Raw genomic sequence first — 20,781 nt, 5'->3', positions numbered from 1 at the left:
GCTGCACAGGGGTGAGTGTGAGTCATAAGCGGGTTTGTTTATTATCCAGGATATTTTTCAATGTTACTGAAAGTATTATTCAGTGTTTATTAGACCTAAAAACAAAAAAAATATATTTTTTTAATTTTTTCTTTTTTTTTTTTTAACAGATATGTGATCAAAAATCAACAAACATCCAAATTTAAATTAATAATCTGAGGAAACTAAAAATGGGGAAAAATATATATACTTTTTTCTACAAAGGAATCACAAACTCTTTCTTTCTCTTTCTCCAACAGTCTGTTAAACTCCAACACATTCTCCCTGATTGCTGACGACGCCTTCGCTGGCCTCTCTCACTTGCAGTATCTGTGAGTATGTATGTACTACTGTCTTAAAACTCAAAGCCAATCAGGAGGAGCTGGATAAATCACAGCAATGGATGCGGTTTTGTCTGCAGTCTATTCAAAAGGGCCAAAATTAGTCCTCTAAATGCACAGCAGTAAGAAAGCAGGCAGAACAAAAGAAAGAAAAGGCCAGGATGTATGTCGCTCTGGCAGCTATGAAGGAGTGCTATTGATCCATCTACCTTTCTGCTCCTCCACAGCGAGGGGCACCACTTCCCTCCATCCACTCATTCCCTCTGAATGCTGAGGGGGCCATTTTCTTAATTGACGAACAATATCGCTCTGCTTATGGGCCTCCGGAGCGCCACGGCACAGCTGTGTTCTCTCCGGACATTTCTCGGCCCTCAGTGCCAAAGCTTTCAGCCAGAAGTTGAAGTTGAAGGAACAATATTTGCAAAGAGGCAGCTGAAGGTTGAGTGCTTTTACTCCTTAAATGGAACACGAGCGTCGTCTGCACTCAGTGACTTTAGGGCATTTAAAAACTTCGGTTGCGTCCCAATTGTGTACCACACACTAATACTATACCGTATATACTGCGTACTAATCTTAATAGCATGAGCTCGACAGGTTAGTACACAAAATATTAACATACTACACCATTCTTACTAACAGGAAGTGACTAACCATTGCTATGACATCGCACATCATAGCAAGCTAGACTCTGAAGGCTAGCTAACAAATGAATGTGTGTTCACAAACAAATTTCTTACAGAAACGCTAACAAATAAAAACATTAGAAAGTATAAAACATTTGTTTTTTTACAGAATATTTTATAAATTTGGGATGGGCTTGGAATAGACGTTTATACACCATTTCTGGTCCCGCTACCACCGCAGCTGCTGTCATGTTGCCGTCCACCATTTTTTCAGAATTATCCAGATGTGAGAAGCTCCTCCCTTTCTGTTTCCCGTTAGATTGTGGGACAATAGTGTCCATCATTACCATACTCAATAACCGACTGGTTCTAAGTATGCATTGTGGATTGTGGAGTATACTCAACTTTGACACTCGTGACTATACTACATACTCCATTTTGACTGAACAAAGGTGGTGTTATTGCACCCTAAACCCAGCGAAACCACTGATTTTAAAATGTTTTTTTGATTAGAGACATTAATGGCAGCAATTTATGTGTAATTTATTACAAGATGCTTGTTTTAAAGTACTGTATATAGTAGCCTCGGGACAGTAACTGACATTATTGAATACTGTGATCATTTGAATATGTGCCAATGTCACTATTTCCTTTTCCCTCATGTGCCAAACATTTTTTTCTTTATTGCATAGCTTTTATTTACCCATTTCCTTTGCACAATCATTCTAAACCACACTCTTCAAAAAAGATGGCTCTTCAAGGGTTCTTTATAAAGAAAATGGTTCTATGTAGAACCATGAAGAACTATTTGCATGATTACAGGGTTCTTTGCGTGGTGAAAGAGTTCGTCAGGCTGATTGGGAATGTGCTGTCCATGGTTCTATATAGAACCTTTTTGAAAAGGGTTCTATATAGCATCAAAAAGGGTTTTACTTTACTTACAAGCTTCACATTGTTACAATAGAAGAACTCTTTTTGGTGCTATATAGAACCCTTTTCAAAAAGGTTGTATATAGAACCATAAGTAACATCAATCTGAAGAACACTTTCATGATACAAAGAACCATTTAATCATGCAAAGGGTTCTTTAAGTCTTCATGGATCTATATAAAACCATTTCCTTTACTAAAGAACCCTTGAACAACCATTGTGTATGGTTAGTTAATAAATGTATGCAATAGAAAATATTGCAGTTAATTATAATAGAATTAATAGCTATATAATTATAATTATAGCTTTTCAAACTGTAGCTGTAATTGGATCATGATTATATTGTTTATTGCTATAATTCAGCCGTACACAGTATTAGTACACTGTCTTAAACTACAAAATGTGTGATATAAGAACATTGGATACTGTATATATCAGCAAAATGAAAACCTCGTATCTCCATTTTTGTCATTTTTGAGTTTTTGATATAATTTGAAAATGCCTGTTGACTTTTACAATGTGTGTAAATTTCATGATGAATGGACCAGAAGAAACGGCCCAAAATGACTTGGAAAAAAGTCTGGTTCCATTGACTTACATTAAAAAATAAGTATGTTTTTCCTTCTCCTGTAAAGTTGCCATTTTGGAGCTACAAGGTTTTCTTCTGACAACAGCGATTTACAGATATAATGTATATAACTGTATTGTTATTTGTAGTCTTAAAGGAACACGCTATGAGAATAATGTTGAACTGCTGAGCTGACACAGATACCCTGTGGTTCAGATTCGTGGCTAGATTGAAATGCTAATGAGCGTTAGCTTTTAGCAGTCCTGAGGCAGCAGCAGAGCTGTATGACTAAGTGTCCTGTTCAGCTGAGGCTGCATTCACTTGCTCACTTCTCGTTAGATCAGTTTAAAGAAGACTGATCGAATTGCGGTAATAAGCTAAAGTCCATGTCCGTTCCCCCAGGCTGTGAATCCATGATACACGCACTCAGTGCAGCTAACCAAGAGAAAAATGGACAGATTTCCTAAATGCTTTATAGTTTACCCCCCGACTTCACTTTTACTCTATTAGATCTGGCCATAGTCTGACCATAAGTTCCAAATCTAATGTTGAGATAGCATTTTTTCATGTTTGTTTTTGTGGTAAATTTGTCTTCATTTATTTCTTTGAAGCTACACTACGTAAGATTTTTGTTAAGATTAACAGAATAAGCAGTACTGAGTCAGGAGGAAATGTTTAGGTCTAAAATGCAAAATCAACGCTATACTGATGAAGATACGATGCCAGTAGTCAATAAATCACTTATATCCTCAGAAGACACAATTACGTAATAGCATAACTGAATTAACTACATACAGTCACATGCAAAAACTTGGACACCTGGTCAAATGTTGATGTAGTGAACATAAGTTTACACGTCCTATACAGAGAACAAACTTCTACACATTTTAATGAACGTTTATGGCTAATTTGCTGTATTTTTTAACACATAGGTGAAAAAATAAGATATAAAATGTGGCACATACAAATGTGATTGGATATTTTAAATTTGATGTTTTTTCTCTAATATGTTAAACTGAGCAAATAATTAAAAAATTGTGCACTACAATCACTACAATTTGCAGAAACAGGTCATATTTCAGTGTGTTCTCTGTAGAGGATGTGTTAACTCATTTACACTTAATCAACAAAATGTGTAATCTGGTGTTCAAACTGCTGCACACGACTGTAGCTGCTTACAGGATAAACTACATTTAAATTAGATTTGTATTCTGTGTCAGTTTGTTCGGGTTTGTACTTGTTCCCCATTTGTTTCAATGTAACAGAAAAAATGTACAGAATGTTTGTCTTTTGCACAAAACAAGACTCCACACACAACAGTAACTTTGTGAAATTAGTAATCTCTCATTTTATACTTAAAACCACAAATGTGATATTGATGAAAAGTTTAGAATCTGCACTTTTAGCAGAATTTGCCAACTTGTTTTAAGGAGCTGCAGGTGAGAAATGATTAAAGGGCCCATATAATGAAAAACTCACCTTTTTAAAATAAAAGTTTAATGAAGTATGCAAACACTGTTAATGTTTCACAGTTTTCCAGGCCATACATGGCCATATGTCAGAACTAAACTTCAGAAGCTTAAGTTTTGAATTCACTGGTTTTGTGATGTCACAAAACCCAGTGCATTAACACATATCCACATATTCAGCATGCAACAGTTTAGCCCCATTCTTTCACGCTGAAGTGAGTGTTTTTTTGATTGAGGCGCAGTACAGTACAGCCAATCAGAACAGCATATATTTGCATACATCACTCTTAAAGACACAGTAACAGCCTGAGATAAAGAGAGGATAGAAATTGTACTGTAAAATGAATTATATGATATCACATTATTATTAGTAGTAGTATATTATATTGTTGGTACACAAATGTCATAACAATTATGACCCCTTTAATATAAGAACAATTGATTCAATCTCATGAAGCAAAATGGCAGATATGGGTTCATTCGTTGTGTTTCTGAGAATATCCTCACTAAGAACTGACTCATCTTCTGTGGTTTGCAGACCACATGTCCAGCTCACTGTGGTGTGCTGAGCTTGTAGGAACAGATCCAGCCTGAATGGCCGTTGAAGAATCTGATCTAAGCTTGTCTGAGGTTTGACTTTTTGTGTTTTGCTGTGGCTGCCCTCTCCTCCAGCGGCGGACTGCTGAGTCCACTGTGCCTGCGTCAGGGAGTGAGCTACACAGGCATAGCAGACGACTAACCAGAGCTTTGTTTTTTCACTGGCACAGGAAAAACAATGACAGTCAGTTGATCGAAAACATATACTTTTGCATAAGTCATTCTTCTTTATTTGGCTTCGTAGCTAAAGCGATAATTCAGCCCAAAATCTAATTTACACAATTTCCCAATTAACCTAAACATAGTTGATCTGCCAAGACAAGTTTGTTGTCTGAAGTTTGGTTTAGTCCTAAGCTGGAGCTACAAAGCTAAGCTAAAGTTGAAACTTAAATTTTGTTCATTTTTACAGATAACAGATTGTCATACAGTGTCAGAAAGCTTATCGCTGCTGTCGGTACAAAACCTTGTATCTCCAAAATGGTAACTTTACAGGAGAAGAAAAAAACATACTTTACTTTTAATGTAAGTCAGTGGAACCAGACTTTTTTCCAAGTCATTTTGGGTCATTTCTTTTAGTCCATTCATCATGAAATAAGGAGCAACAGGTATTTTCAAAGAAGGAGCTCTGAGAACTTACTAAACTTGGTTCTTCTTGTTGTAAAAACAGGGCTCTTTCTCCAGGCTACGTGGAACTTTTAGAGTTATAACCAGTTTCACAACGGTTAGATAGCATAATGGGTAACATTACAGAACTGTTAGCTGAACAGTGAGGTTCAAATCTCTGCATATACAGTAACCTTAACATTTTTACCTGCCTAGTTAATGACTGTGTTTGGCTTTCCCAGGAAACATGATTGTCTGTAGTGATGAAAGTGATTACATTACATTTAAATTCACACATTCAAAATGTCTGAGGTGATTTCACTCTCGTCTCTGGTTCTGTGACCATGTGTATGTGTTGTCCGCCCCTTTGTACCCGGACCATTGTGCCTACCGTTAAATCCCAACTTAAGATTCAGGTAACGTTTTGGTCCATTTGCCAATGCAAAGCTAGTGGAATGACTGCAGAGAAAGAGAGAGAGATAGAGAGAGAGAGGGGGGAGAGAGAGAGAGAGAGAGAGAGAGAGAGAGAGAGAGAGAGAAATGAGAAGACACTGCACCATCTTCAATGTAATTAAGCTAAAAGGTTTTAGAAGATGAATGTAACACATAGAGCACACATGCAATGCCTCAATCTATTATGCAATCTTAATTGAATTCCACAGGACGGTGACTCATGAATCCATCAGAAAGAAAGAGGCAGGGGGGAGGGAGGGAGAGAGAGAGAGAGAGAGAGAGAGAGAGAGAGATGGGGGAGGGACTGGACAACATACAGCTACATCCATGTTATTAAGTGGAAAAACAGCAAGCAAGTGCACAAAATGAAATCGCTCTGCTGTTGTTTTTCTCTCATTGATATTACTCAACAAATGCATGCAAGTCAGTGAAACCTTCCCCCCGGACTACCTTCCATTGTTCAGCATCTTTCTTATACACCACGGTTAACAGATTAGCCACATTGTTGGCTGTAAGTGCACGTTTTTGTGCAACCTACCACTCAGTTGTCTAGCACTGCGCTTTTGTCGATGTTTTTGTTCCTGTCTCCACCCCTGTCCTGCCTCCTGATTATCTGTCTCACCTATTGCTTGTCTGTAGCCCCGTGCTCTCATTAACTTTAGGTGTTTCTTGGTTGTTCTCTTTGTAGTTATACCCCTGTTCTTTGCTCGGCATTGTTTGTTGTGTTCTCAGCTTAAGTGTAATCTTAAAAAGCTACCTAATCCATTTCCATGGAACCCCTTGACATAATATTTTTAAGTGAATCCTACATTTAATTTTTGATAATACGTAAAAACAATCAGTGCAGTTTTTCAGAATTTACTCAAATCACTTTAGTGTGATTTACTTGAATTGTTAAGTACATATTTGTAATGTGGTGGAAGATGTAGGATAAGGAAGCAGGAAGCAAGTGCAAGCTGGGAGCTTTATTGATGTCCATCTTGAAAACAGCAATAAATAACAGAAACATAGGAAAAGCTCTATTAGAAGAACTACAAACAGAGAACAAACAGAACAAAAGTACAAAATACTGGAGAGAAACAAACTAAAGCTGAATCTGAGAACACAACAAACAATGCCTATCAAGGAACAGGGCTATAAATACACAGAGAACAACCAAGGAACACCTGAGGCTAATGAGAGGGCGGTGCTACAGACTAGCAACAGGTGAGACAGATAACCTGGAGGCAGGACGGGGAAGGAAACAGGAACAAAAACATCAACAAAAGCACACTGCGAGACACATGAGGGAAGGTAAACAAAGTGAGATGTGGACAAAGAGAGCAAGGATGTTACAATGTTACTCAATCAAGTAACTTAGAAGCTGCTTAACACATTTGTGTGGAACCACTTGACATTTTTAAGGAATACAACGTTTAATTTTTGTGAATGTAGAAATGCAGAGAGGAGCACTAAAACTGTGTTTTGCTTACACTTCACACTTCTAAACCTTTGTAATTAGCCTGTCATACTTAGCTTTCCTTCATTGTATAGTCACACAAAGAATCACCTGGATGAAGGATGAGACTGTGCTTCTCCTGATTCATTCGTTTAACTCTTTTTTTTCTAACCCTTTTTTCTTTTTTCCTTCTGCCTTGCAGGTTCATTGAGAACAATGACATCCAGGCACTGTCCAAGCACACTTTCAGAGGCCTGAAGTCACTAACACATCTGTAGGTATCCACTACTGTCTTAACAGTGCAAAGCTGTGTATTAGCAGTTCTATGTATATATCTATGTATATAAGTGCAGTTTCTATGTATATATTTTATGTAGCATAAGTTGATTCCTAAATTTTTAGTCAAATATTTGAGGACTCTGATATCTGATATGATTCCAATATCATTTTGCCTCACTAATATAACATAAGCTCCACCCAATTTACAAAGCCAATATTATGCCAAAAAATATGTTGGTGTGTTAGTGTGTGTTGTGCTGGTACGAGTGGATCAGACACAGCAGTGCTGCTGGAGTTTGTAAGCACTGTGTCCACTCACTGTCCACTCTACTAGGCACCCTACTTTTGTAGATTATTTCGATCACCTCACACGAGCAAGACTTTTTACCCATTAGCGTTATTCAGTTTATAGTCATATTCCTCGTTCTGAGCGTCCAAGCTGGTCAAAACCTATTGAATGTTGGCAAATGTCCCCTTAGTATGTAAACCCCATACAATATTTAATAAAGCCATAATAAATCGTTGTTTCGTTTGTTTGTGGTCAGTCATAAAGTGGTCTTCCCTCTGTTTTGTAGTCATCGTTTGTGGTCATGTTAGTAACTAGGCCTGGAGCACACTAGGAGGTGCAGTGGAGGGAGCTCTAAAAATTCAAATGGACATTTTTGGCTTAAAAGTGTGTATTGTTTGCTTTGAATTCAACAAATATTGCAATGTTCAGTCCTAGTTTGACAGCCCTAGTAGTTACTCAAAAAGGAAACTATTACTAATTACTTCCCTGAAGCTGTAATGAGATTACTTTACTGATTTCTTCCTGGAAAAAAGCAGTCTCACTATTCATTACTTTACTGCTGTGGTACTCTCTAAAGCCCACACATCTGTACTAAGTGGTAAGCACAAGAGAAAAATCCAACAGTCCTTCCAGTGCTTTATTTAGAAAGCAATAGCCAATCACAGTATATATCATTGTCCCTGCCTTTGAACAAAACACATTCAGTTACACTTGATAAAGATTATTAATGGCTGACACTGTTTGAAAATTTAGAAACTAGCCAGTAAAAACAGTCCAGAAACAGCTGCCTTTGTGAATAAGTGTAAAATGCACAGAGCTGTTTAGATGAGGTTGGGTCTCTCTCTTCTTTAGCATGGTGATCTTATCCATCTCTTTCATATTAGTGTGGTTATTTGCTTTGACATCTTGTTTGCCAAGTTTACGGTCTTGTATAGTTTCCCGCATGTATGTTGTGCAGCTCACATTCACAACTGAACTGAAGCAGTCAGCGACACAGGTAGCACACACCAGTGTACATTATGCATAAAGACATGTATAATCTGTATAACAGGAATGTACACTGATCAGCCATAACATTAACACCACCTCCTTGTTTCTACACTCATTGTTCATTTTATCAGCTCCACTTACTATATAGGTGCACTTTGTAGTTCTACAATTACAGACTGCAGTTCATCTGTTCCTCTACATACTTTATTAGCCCCCTTTTACCCTGTTCCTCAATGGTAAGGACCCCCACAGGACCACCACAGAGCAGGTATTATTTGGGTGGTGGATCATTCTCAGCACTGCATTGACACTGATGTGGTGGTAGCATGTAAGTGTGTGTTGTGTTGGTGTGAGTGGATCAACACTGTGTCCACTCACTGTCCACTCTATTAGGCACACTACTTTTGTAGATGTAAAATCAGAGACAGTAGCTCATCTGTTGCTGCACAGTTTGTGTTGGTCATCTTCTAGTCCTTCATCAGTGGTCACAGGACGCTGCCCACAGGACGCTGTTGGCTGGATATTTTTGGTTGGTGGACTATTCTCAGTCCAGCAGTGACACCGAGGTGTTTAAACACTCCAGCAGCACTGCTGTGTCTGATCCACTCAGACCAGCGCAACATACACTAACACACCACCACCACGTCAGTGTTACTGCAGTGCTGAGAATGATCCACCACCCAAATAGTACCTGCTCAGCAAGGATCCATAGGGGTCCTGACCACTGAAGAACAGGGTAAAAGGGGGCAAACAAAGTTTGCAGAGACTACAGTCTGACTTAAAGGTGAGTGGAGCTGATAAAATGGACAATAAGTGTAGAAACAAGGAGGTGGTGTTAATGTTGTGGCCGATCAGTGTATGTTTTAAATGCATAGTGTTAAATGAATTTTGCTCCATTAGAGACATATGAGTGATGCAGTGATGAGTAATGAAATACGGATTAGGTCAGTAACTGCAATGTGATTACAAGAATTTGTACTGTAATGTGTTACTTGACTTCCTTACAGGAAAAAGTAATCACATTACTGTAACGCATTACTTTGTACCGAGTTATCCCCAACACTGTCAGAAACTGACCACTGATGAAAGGCTAGATGGGCAGATGAGCAACAGATAACCTACAGTCTCTAACTGTACACCAGAAGGTGGAGCTACTAGGTAGGCTTTCTAATGAAGTGGCTGATAAGTCTATATGCCTGACATGAAGGAACTTTTAAGATATTTTAGTGAACTTCTTGATTTATATGAAGCAAATAAGATTTGAGGCCATACTGTGCTCTAACACAGACTCTCTCTTGTGTCTTTGGCAGATCTTTGTCTAACAACAACCTGCAGGTTTTACCCAGAGAGCTCTTCAAACACCTGGACATCCTCACTGACCTGTGAGTCCACTTTTTAACACATTCCAGATGAAATTTACTGAATTGCATTTAGTGTCCATTTTAGCGTACTCTATGTACTACATGTACTTTATGCAGTCTACCATGCATACACTGCCATTCAAATGTTTGGAATCACTTATTAACATATTCATATCACTGTTGTCAGAAAAAACCCTTATCTCCATTTTTGTTTTTTTGATTTTTGACATAATTTGAAAGTATCTGTAGCCCTTTATATTGTGTGTAAATTTCACGATGAATGAACCCAAAAAATGGCCCAAAATGACTTGGGAAAACATCTGGTTCCATTGACTTACATTAAAAGTTCAGTAGGTTTTTTTCCCTTTTTCTGGTTAGTTACCATTTTGGAGAGGTAACAAGGTTTTCTTCTGACAACTGCGATATATACGTATATTTTCCATATGCAGTAAAAATTTATACAGTGAAGATGTAAATATTATGAACTAGACACCATTATTATTTCAGTTTTAGTACTATTTTAGATTTTCACATTTTATTCATCATTTTCAGATCAACAAGAAGTTATTAATTGATATATTATACACTGTAACCACACTTTAATGAACTATTCACAAAATTTGATTTGAGATTTGATCATCACTTTGTGAAGCTGCACAGGACTAGCAAGATGAATCAGCTTAGGCATAGATCTGCAGCCACATTGGTTATATATCACTGAAAACATTCATTCCAGACTTGAACGGTAGTGTGTTTAATTAAATAGAGGAAGTTGTTCTGCTTTGTCCTCAGAGACCTGCGAGGGAACTCGTTTCGCTGTGACTGTAAGATCAAGTGGCTGGTGGACTGGATGGAGAAGACCAACACCTCTGTTCCAGCTATATACTGCGCCAGTCCATTTGAGTTCCAGGGCCGACGCATCCATGACCTAACGCCACGAGACTTCAACTGCATTAGTGCGGGTACTGAAGGAACACTGCTATTCTGGGACTTCCCTAGGCAAAGAACTGTGGCCTAGGAGCAGCTCTCCTGCCCAAACAACCTATAGGATATGATGGTCAAGCATTCTGCATTATTCAAAGACAGCAGTAAAGCAAGCTGTAGCCTTTCTTACAGCCTCATCTGAAAAAGCTTTTATACATTCCTTCTGAGTTAGTTTTACATTCAAAAATGGTTGTTGTAAATAGAAACATTTTAAATTGAAAATGTTTTACTTTTGTTTATTTTTAGGGCAGGGATGACCAATTACAGCCATGAAATAGCTAAGTAGAAATTATAGTTTTTTAGGGTGAACATTCAGGGTAAATGCTACAATAAGAATATTTTTTCTTTCTTCATTGTTCTTTGATGTTTATTCATCCCGAGGTCTTTTTCCACCTGGTCAGTTTTTTTCAGATTTAACGCAGTGAAACCTTCACATCGACTCCGATGCGCGTTAACACTAAGAATGCGTGAAGAAGACTCGGTGGGAAGAAGACCACGTTTTCAATTTGTCAATCAGAACACACTTGCCCTCAGCTAGGTTAGCCTCAGTGAGCTATCCATGCAAATTTGGTAATGCAAAGCATTTTTTTTTTTGAGAATTTTGAACATAATATAGAAAAAAATGTTAATAATTGCTTATCTGGCCGTTAGCTTTGGTTGAAAATCATTGTTTATTGCATTAATTTTTTTGTTGCAAGCTGTGTAGCATTTAGCTTGCTAACCAGGAAGCTAGTAGAGTAATGAAGTTGTATCAGCAGTTGTGTATAACAGATGGAGTAGTTTGCTAAGTAAAACCCAATGTGAATAGAGCCAAAAAAACAATATGGGTTTGAAATATTAAACATCTACAGTGTTTTGTTGCTATAGCTAATAAACAGCTTTGGCTGCCATTTGTTTCTTTCAGGTTTGAAAAGGGAAAAGCGTCATGTTGCAATGATTTCAGGGCAAATTTGGTTCCTGAAGTAGACAGTAGTGTTCACTCGATTCCTCGCCCTCCAGAGGTTCATCTAAAACAACTTCATTTGAGCTAATATAGTAACGTAACGGCCCTTAGATAGTGTTGGAGGTTTTCCGAGGGGAAGAGACGAGGCCAAGTCAACGAGGACATGTTAAAATGGGTATTGTGTGAAGAGGCCTTGCGGCTTATAACTGAAGATTGGGACTCTCAATTTTTTTTAAATTGCTCATCATCTCAGCCCTATTCATTTTTATAGCTAACGATATGTCATACAGTGTTTAGCAAGTTATTGTGGGTTTGTTTGGTACAGTTTGAAGCGAGGGTGTGATGAATTTAGGCATGCAGTTTGCATGTGTTAGCTGATGGAGTGGATTTGAGTGAAGTAGGAAAGCAGCTTTGTTACTACAGCTTAGCAAAATAACCACAGTCAGCATGAAGTGGAAGTTCTGACCTTGAATAATCAAACCTTCTCAGCGGTTCAGGCAAGGATGAGTCTCTATGTTGTGCTGTGGATTTTAACTGCTAATGCCTGGGCACTGATGCCATTAGGAAGCAGCACTTGAGTATTCATTGTTTGTCCTTTGTTGCATTGATCTTTGTACTGACCCCTCTGTTCCTACAGATTTTGCGGTGTATGAGACCTACCCATTCCAGTCCCTATCCGTGGAGTCCTATGAGTTTAATGATGACCTCTATGTGGTGTTCGCTCAGCCAAATACAGGAATCTGCACCGTTTTCATCTGGGATCATGTGAACATGCTTTTCAAGAGCGATTACAACATAACATGTAAGTCGAAAACCACCCAAATACACTACTTACATTATTACCAAGTTTATAACATTAGTGGTATAACTTTATTTCCAAATGAACCTTTTTAATAACTTAAGCAATTATGTGTCTGTAAATCGAATCTGCATTAATGAGGGGAACCTTCATACTCAAACTCAGCAAATAAAAAGACAAAAATAGAGGGCATGTTAACTCATTTTCATGTAAAAAATCAACAAAACATAGAATATGATCAGAATTTTGCTTATGACTGTCCAGAATAATTGTCACTGATTATAATGAACAATTATAGTACAATAAAGGAAGGAATTAGCAATAGAAATACAAGCAGTCTGTCACAAATAGAGGCTTTTTTACATTCAGGAGTCCAGAAAATGAGACATATTCCTGATTATGTACTTTTTTTTGTTACTTCTAAGATATTTTAGTGATTTAAAATAACAAACTAACAGCCATTCGTAGCCAGGACTCCTACACTCTCAGGAATAAAGGTATAAAACTGTCACTGGGGCAGTTACCCTTTTGTCACTGGGGTGGTTCCCTCAAGGGTATATCTCAGTACCTTTAGTCAGGTTCCTATTCTGACAAACTGGAAAACAAGGGAAAAGATTAGCATCAATCAATGGAAAAACTTTCTAACAGAACACATAGCAAGGACAAAATCTCAAAGAAAAAAAAAGTCAGGGAATATAACTGTACCCTAATCCATTGAAATGAGATTTTTAAATAAGTTGTATTGACTCCACACCCCCGTCTCGTCTCCAGGCTTTTTATTTTATTGTTCTGTTTTAAAACATTAGATTATGAGAAGATACAAATATGTATTTTTCACCTGGAAAAAACTTAATTAAGTTACACAACTGGACCTTAAAACCACGGTTGTACCTTTGAGGGAACATTTACATTGTTTGTACCTTGATGAACAAAAAATTAAGAAACGTTGAGAAACGACTGGCTTCTTTTATCCTGGCCCTGGCTGTGTTGGTGCATGCTATATAAGATCAGTCACTTGTTTTGAAGATATTAGCAGACATGAGGGGTTCGTTTGAAACGATGTTTCAGATTCCCCTTTAAAATAAAGATTTCCATCACTCAAATCCTGCAAACAGCTGAAGCGTAAAAGCTCCCTGGGCTCCTGCTGTGTCTCCCTGCGCTAGTGCATCTAAAAGCAGATGCTATTCTTACTCCACTCAAGCTGCTTTTAACGTAATGGGCCTGGGCGTGAGGGAGAGAGAGAAAGGTGAGAGAGGTGACGGTAGGTTTTCTAGTCTCACTGGGAGTGGTACACTAGGAACAAAGGAGGAGGAAGGGAGGGATGGAAAAGGGGAGAGAAAGAGAAGATGTGGCATATGAGAAAGAGTGAAAGAAACGGAGCTGTCTGAAAAACCTGTTTTCTCTGTTATGTGTGTGTGTGTGTGTGTGTGTGTGTGTGTGTGTGTGTGTGTGTGTGTTTTCAGCTCGATCTGCGGTGTACTGCAAGCCTGTGGTTATCAACAACACCCTCTACATGGTTGTAGCCCAACTCTTTGGAGGATCTCATATCTATAAGTGAGATAATAATGCATGCAGTAATACTCACACTTGCTTAATATAGTCCCATTAATATGGACAATTAATATAGCCAGAGTACAAATGACTAGGGATGCATGATAATATTGGAATTACATTTTTATTGCAGTCTGCAAGAGCAGAACATTTAGGCATTGCTGGGTTACTGGACCAAAGAAATAAATGTAATATTTCTCTACAATGCAGATCCAAGTAGATGTAGTCCCAATTTCTACCTTTTAGAAATGTTCACATATTGCCATTGGCAGATACATGCATGAAAAACATGTGACATTGGCCCACAGTTCCCATATTGGTGCATCCCTACAAATTAATTGAAATTAGAATATGTAGTTCTTGAACTTTGATAATAGCATGCAAGGTTTCTCAGCCACTGTGCCATGGACCACAATGGGGCTGTGTGGCACCCTCCGGTGGTCCTTGTGACAGTACTGAAGAGGAGCCAGTGGTCTGTAATCGCACACTTGCAAGTGAAACATGTCTTTAATTTGCCAACTTTATGCTTGATTTCAAGTATAAAACAAGCATATGTTCAATGATACACATCACATAACATAGCATCCAAACATTACTTTTTCCTAAAAAAATTTGGTAATACTTTACTGTAGGGTACTGTTCATAAGGCTACATGACACCTATATAAGCTCATCATGACAGCTGACAAAACCTTACATAACTGTTTATAAATGCATATTCCAATAGGCATCATCTGTCACAACTTTAGCTAACTTTGATCAAAACTGGCAAAATTTATAGGCTTTAAACTTTACACAACACCTTTTGGAATAAGCATTTATAAACATTTATGTAGGGTTATGTCAGTTGTCATGATAAGCATGTAGGTGTCATAAAGCCTTATGACCAGTGTGCTACAGTAAAGTGTTACCAAAATTTCCTCCAGGACTTCATGGTTTCTAGCAATAAATAGGTGGACCCTGAGATGGAAAAAGGTTGAGAACCCCTGGTATAATGTATTTGAACATAATTATGAAGTGTATTGCCTGTCAAACATTTGGAGACCCATTTCTGCATTCAGAAATGTTCATTTTCTCACGGTAACTTTTCATTAAGTAGGAAAAATACATTTACTAATACTTTGGGTATATTTTGTACCATCAACGTCATTTTCAACAAAGTATCTACCCTGGTATACAGAGGAGGTATTGCCTTAAAGATTGATTTGACAGTTTTCCTTTCTTAAATATTGCTAAAAGCACATATTGAGTCTTTTGACCCATGAATGGTTTAAACACCTGAGAGGTTTGCTAATAAGTGATGATATCACAACAAGAGAAACAAATCTGTGGGCTTAACACAATTTTATTATTTTTTTTTTTACAAAGATTTACATATTAGGTTATTATATACAAAATGACCTGAAATGAAATGAACCTAGCCTTCTTTTAAGTTACTGCAAACCGGCATGCTCATTTATATTAAAGTCATGTCCCCAAAATGTTGATGGGCAGTTTTGAGGGTACAATTTCAACAGACTCATATGTCTTTCTTAAATGTTGTAACTTTGTTCTTTTTCCGGTCTGCAGGTGGGAAGAAGGGCCTTTGCGCTTCGTCAAAATCCAGGACATCGACACCACTCGTGTACGCAAACCCAACTTCATCGCCACCTTCCAGATCGAGGGGGACTGGTACTTCGCAGTGGTGGACAGCTCCAAGGCTGGCTCCACCAGCATCTACCGCTGGAACAGCAACGGCTTCTACTCCCACCAGTCCCTCCACCCATGGCACCGCGACACCCACATCGAGTTCCTGGAGGTTGACGGCAAGCCCCGCCTCATTCTCTCCAGTGCCTCGCAGCCCCCGGTGGTGTACCAGTGGAATCGCAACCTGCGTCAGTTCGCCTACCACTCCCAGCTCACGGACACGGGTGACGTTCAGATGGTGAAGCACTTCTGGGTGCGCAAGTCACTCTACCTGTGCCTCACACGCTTCATAGGAGACTCCAAGATCCTGCGGTGGGAGAGCCAACGTTTCGTGGAGATCCAGACCCTGCCGTCCCGTGGGTCAATGGCCGTTTACCCCTTCACCGTGGGAATCAGGCAGTACCTGCTGCTGGGAAGCGATTACTCCTTCTCCCGTGTCTACCTGTGGGATGACCTCACCCAGAGGTTCCAACCCTTCCAAGAGCTTAACATGTTAGCGCCACGCGGCTTTAGCTTGGTCTCCATCGACAACAAGGACATCCTACTTGCTGCCAGCTTCAAGGGGAAGACCATGGCCTATCAGCACCTAGTGGTGGACCTCAGTGCCAAGTAGACCATTTTATGATATTCCCATCCTGGTGGGGCAAGTTCTTGGAAGATCAGTGGGTTTGCTGGCTTCTGTCATGTTTTGGTGTAATGTACATGTAATGACTTGGAAGTTGTAGTTTGGCAACATATCAGATTTACACATTTTCCCCCTTCTTCCAAATCCAGTCAGTCAGCCAAGACTTATTTGGTATCTGAAGTCTGCTTTGTTAATTTTGCACTGTATCCACCAGTTAGCATTGTGCATAGTGTGGGTATAAATTCTCACTGTCAGATAGGCTTGCTAATGTGGTTTCTGACACTGCATTATGTACTGCATAATAAAAATCAACCTTTTCTCTCCCTATACAGATTCTGATATCTGAAAACAGGATATTGGCCACATAACAATCCTGTACTAGCGCTCTGTTAAAATATGCATGTCTGTAGCAAAGTACATAAACATAAATATACACTCCTGGGCAAAAAAATGGGTCAAGCCCAAAATCTAACATTTGAAGAAATCAAAGGGAAAAGTTGTCCCATATTAAGTTACTTTATCTTCTATCACCTATCAAATTTCTTCAAATGCAAATCATTAGACAGCTCAACATGCTTGGAGGAGAACACTAATTGCCAGTTCTAATGGGGGGAGACAGAAGGCCAAACTTGAAAGAGCAAGGCCAATTATATTCTTTTGGACTCCTAGCCACAGATGGCTGTGGCATCACTGGGAATTGGTAGGGCTAACCTAATAATAAAAGTATTATTTACTGTGCAGCCCTACTAAACAGTATGTCAAACCATGTCAGAAACCACAAAACAAGTCTATTTGCAATTACTTAACAATCTGACATGGTCTGAGGTAAATGGTGATTCTCAGAGACCACGTCTTAGCTGACCAACTATATTTTTGGTAAGAAAAATGATGTAGATTTGATTTTATGCCTAACTACTGCTTTAGGCCTACTTGCCTGGTTTCCTGTAACATTTGTCATTTAAACATGAACATTTCTCCAAGTAGTGTGCCAAGTTATTCACCTGCCCTTCAGAGGTGGACAAATCTGTTCTGGATATCAGCTCATCAGTGGATAAAATTCAAGATGCAAAAACAATGTCTGTATGTATGATCTGCCATTTTTCACCATGAACCAAACTGTCCATACTTCTTTATTCATCTACTGGAAACAAATCAACTGGACTGTGCAGGAAATACAGTTACGACTGTTTACAACAGATCAAGATAAAGTATCGGAATGGTCCTACCAATTAGGATTTAAACCCGTATCAGTGCTTTGTACCACACATATGTTTTGCTACATAGCATCCAACTTTATTTCACTGTATTCTAGATTATAATTCAGCTTAAACTGTATCTTTTCTACAAACCTGATAACATCACCCATGTAAACTGCAGTATTAATGGCTATATTCAGAATGAGATTTTATACTCTGTACTATAAGAGCTGGAATGCATGCAGATATATAGACTGTTATAGAAACAAAGCTTTGCTTATTGACTTTCTCAGTACAGATAGCTCAGTAATAACTATTCTGTTTTCCATTTTTCATCCTCCGTCTCCAGTTGTTGTGTTACACAATGATTTCCGCCCCCACACAATGAATCCCACCCTTGTTTACATCACCAATATTGTTATATTGTAAAATTCAGACTCACTGTTGCTGCAAAGTTGCATCATTCTGTGCTCTGAAAATGCTTAAACGTAGCTTCTCTTCTGGCTGTGTTTGACTGAGCATGTAGGTTTATAATGTGGAACCTTATATAACTAACTTAAATTTCATAAACGTTTATCATCAGTAGTAAATTGACAGACTGAATTTATACAATGCTTTCTCACCACAATATCATAGTTCTGTTTTTGATACATAAACACATCTTCAGTGAGTGTGATTTTGTTTCTGGTGATTTCCACTTCATAAGGTTTTTCACAGAGTTTTTTCACTGTTGGAGATTTATGAAGATAAAAATAGAAAAAAAAAAGAAAGTTGTCTCTTGATGCATCTCTTATGTGTCTTTTATCATCCATTCACCTTCTCTAAGCTCATTCTCAGGATTTCAATTATAATAACTGTATTTTTAAAATACCCCTGATCTGTCTTGGTGAAACTGCTGTTTACAAAGCCAAACTCCCTTTCTTATTAGTGGGTTCAGCTATTTCAGCCACACTCACTGCTAACGGGTGTGAGAAGAACTATTTATCGCAAGCTTTGTGGCTTGGATTTCAGTGGCTATTCAGCTGCACAGGAGCCAAAGATCACAATGTGCAATGCCATGTGTCGGCTGGAGTGGTGTAAAGCACACTGCTGTTCCACAGCAGTGGAAATACGCTTCAGTCAGTCTCTAATCTGGGTTTGGCTAATAAAGAGTGCTGGCTGTAAAGTTTGGTGGAGGAGGAATAATGGTCTGGGGCCCTTAGTTCCAGTGAAGGCAAATCTTAATGCGACAAAGGTGAGGCCAATTTACGTCTTTCTTTGTGGAACCCCACCTCTTCCTCACCATGCAAAGTTTTTCTGACAATTCCCCGTACACAGCTAGCATGTACTGGTATGAAAAATAATAATAATAACAGGAATGTTATTTCAAGAATATCCTTCGCTAGATAATCTCGTTTTTAACTTTATCTTCTGAAAAGATGCAGTAGCCTACTTGAAATGCTCATTAAATACTATTCTTATATTCTTTTAAGGACTTTAAACATTTATAGGCAAAGTAGCAAAAGTGCCTATTGGTCTTTTCATACGTTCCCACCACATCTGAACCAAGATATCAAGAACACTGAATTCCTGGTACAGATGGATTACAGCAAAATATAGCAGCAGTCACAAATATGAACATCTACTCCTGAATATAAATTCATTATTTACTTATTGCCACACTTTAGTATGATAGTGAAGACATCCAACTATGAAAAAACCTATAGAAATATGCACGGATCAAAATGGCATTAATTAAAAGCTCCCTCACCGAACATGCTTGCATAAAATGGTTACAAATATGCTGCCTGATGCCTGAGACATTGTTTTACAATACTTTTGTGGTAAAGCTTCTGTAATAAGGTAAAGTAGTTCCCAAAGAATATATGTTGTAGCGTTGGTGCAGAAGAAGACACGGACAACACAGCACATTCCGGCAAATGCTCCTTTTAGTCTGTGGCAGTGAAATACCCAGACCAGCGCTAACCTAACACAAAGCACAAGGAGGGGTAACTAGTTACATTACAAAGCCCACCCTCCTCAGACACAATTACTCTAATAAAGACAACTACTCTGCAACACTGCAACAGCATCAGAAACAATAAAACTGTTTTTCCATTGCGTGGTTCGGCTCGACTCGGCTCGCCTCCACTCGCTTTTAGTACCAGCTACTTTGTTTTCCACTGCAGATATAGTACCCCCTCAATGTAGCTGGCTGTCACAGCGACACCAAATGAAACTGCTGAGACGAATTTTGATCAGAAGAGGCTGATTGCAGTACGACAAAAGACTGCTGACAAAAAAACAGGAGAGTTTGGGAAATACTACATCAGAGTTCAGATGACGAGATGATTCTGGTTGCTCAAAAAGGGTGGTGCAAGATGGTACGCTATTCTAGCATATGTGTTTAGCAATTGTCTCTAACCAATCAGTAATCTGTAGTGATTTCACGTCACCTTTTGGTATCAGCTCAGCTTGCTTGGAACCTCGACTGAGGTGGTACCAAAATTAGTACCCAGTACCAGGGAGCCTAGTAGAAAACCAAAAAAGGCGAGAAGAGTCGAGTCAAGCCAAGACCACACAGTGGAAAAGCGGCTTAAGTGTCCTTTTCACCCGGTGGTGTAGCGCATTCCGAGAGCCGCTTTGCATGGCCACACGTCTAGGCTCTCCATGGCAGCGTGGCCTTTGGCGATGCCACAATGGCTTTGTTTACAGGCAAAGATATTCGCCAATCCGATTGAATTCATTTCGATTATATATTAAGACTATATACAAGAGTGTTGATATGCTCACTCTACTCAACAATCTCAATACGTTCATTCGTAGAGCACCACTTGAGTCCAGTTAGAGTGAGACGAGCAGCGGTAAGCAGTGCTTGTGTTTTTAATTGCTTGCTTTGTAATATGCCGATTTGAGAAACTTCCATCTGTTTTTAATTCATTCTATAGTTCGTGTAAACCCACTGTTGTTCATTTACTCATTTACTTGTCTGAACAGCTCATTATTGCAAGCTTTACAGCCGTCCATCCTGCTAACTATTTTAAGTCTTTTAAAGTTTGA

At 38.7% G+C, this 20,781-nt stretch overlaps 1 protein-coding gene across 1 annotated transcript in view; it reads left to right on the top strand.

The window, feature by feature from the left end:
- lgi3 (leucine-rich repeat LGI family, member 3) overlaps nt 1–18,649 on the top strand; it is a 28,927-nt gene extending 10,278 nt beyond the window's left edge. Inside the window, exons 3-9 of the mRNA XM_036578535.1 lie at nt 279–350; nt 7,243–7,314; nt 9,909–9,980; nt 10,752–10,921; nt 12,524–12,688; nt 14,149–14,239; nt 15,805–18,649. Of these exons, the coding sequence (XP_036434428.1) occupies nt 279–350; nt 7,243–7,314; nt 9,909–9,980; nt 10,752–10,921; nt 12,524–12,688; nt 14,149–14,239; nt 15,805–16,534 (1,372 nt within the window). The 3' untranslated portion in view covers nt 16,535–18,649. The remainder of the gene's footprint in view (nt 1–278; nt 351–7,242; nt 7,315–9,908; nt 9,981–10,751; nt 10,922–12,523; nt 12,689–14,148; nt 14,240–15,804) is intronic.
- The last annotated feature ends 2,132 nt before the right edge of the window (nt 18,650–20,781 follow it).

The sequence above is a fragment of the Colossoma macropomum genome, unplaced genomic scaffold (assembly GCF_904425465.1).
Source record: "Colossoma macropomum unplaced genomic scaffold, Colossoma_macropomum, whole genome shotgun sequence".
In the NCBI taxonomy this organism is placed as follows: Eukaryota; Metazoa; Chordata; class Actinopteri; order Characiformes; family Serrasalmidae; genus Colossoma; species Colossoma macropomum.
Note: the sequence above shows the minus strand (reverse complement) of the source record. Positions and strands in the feature narration are given on the sequence as shown.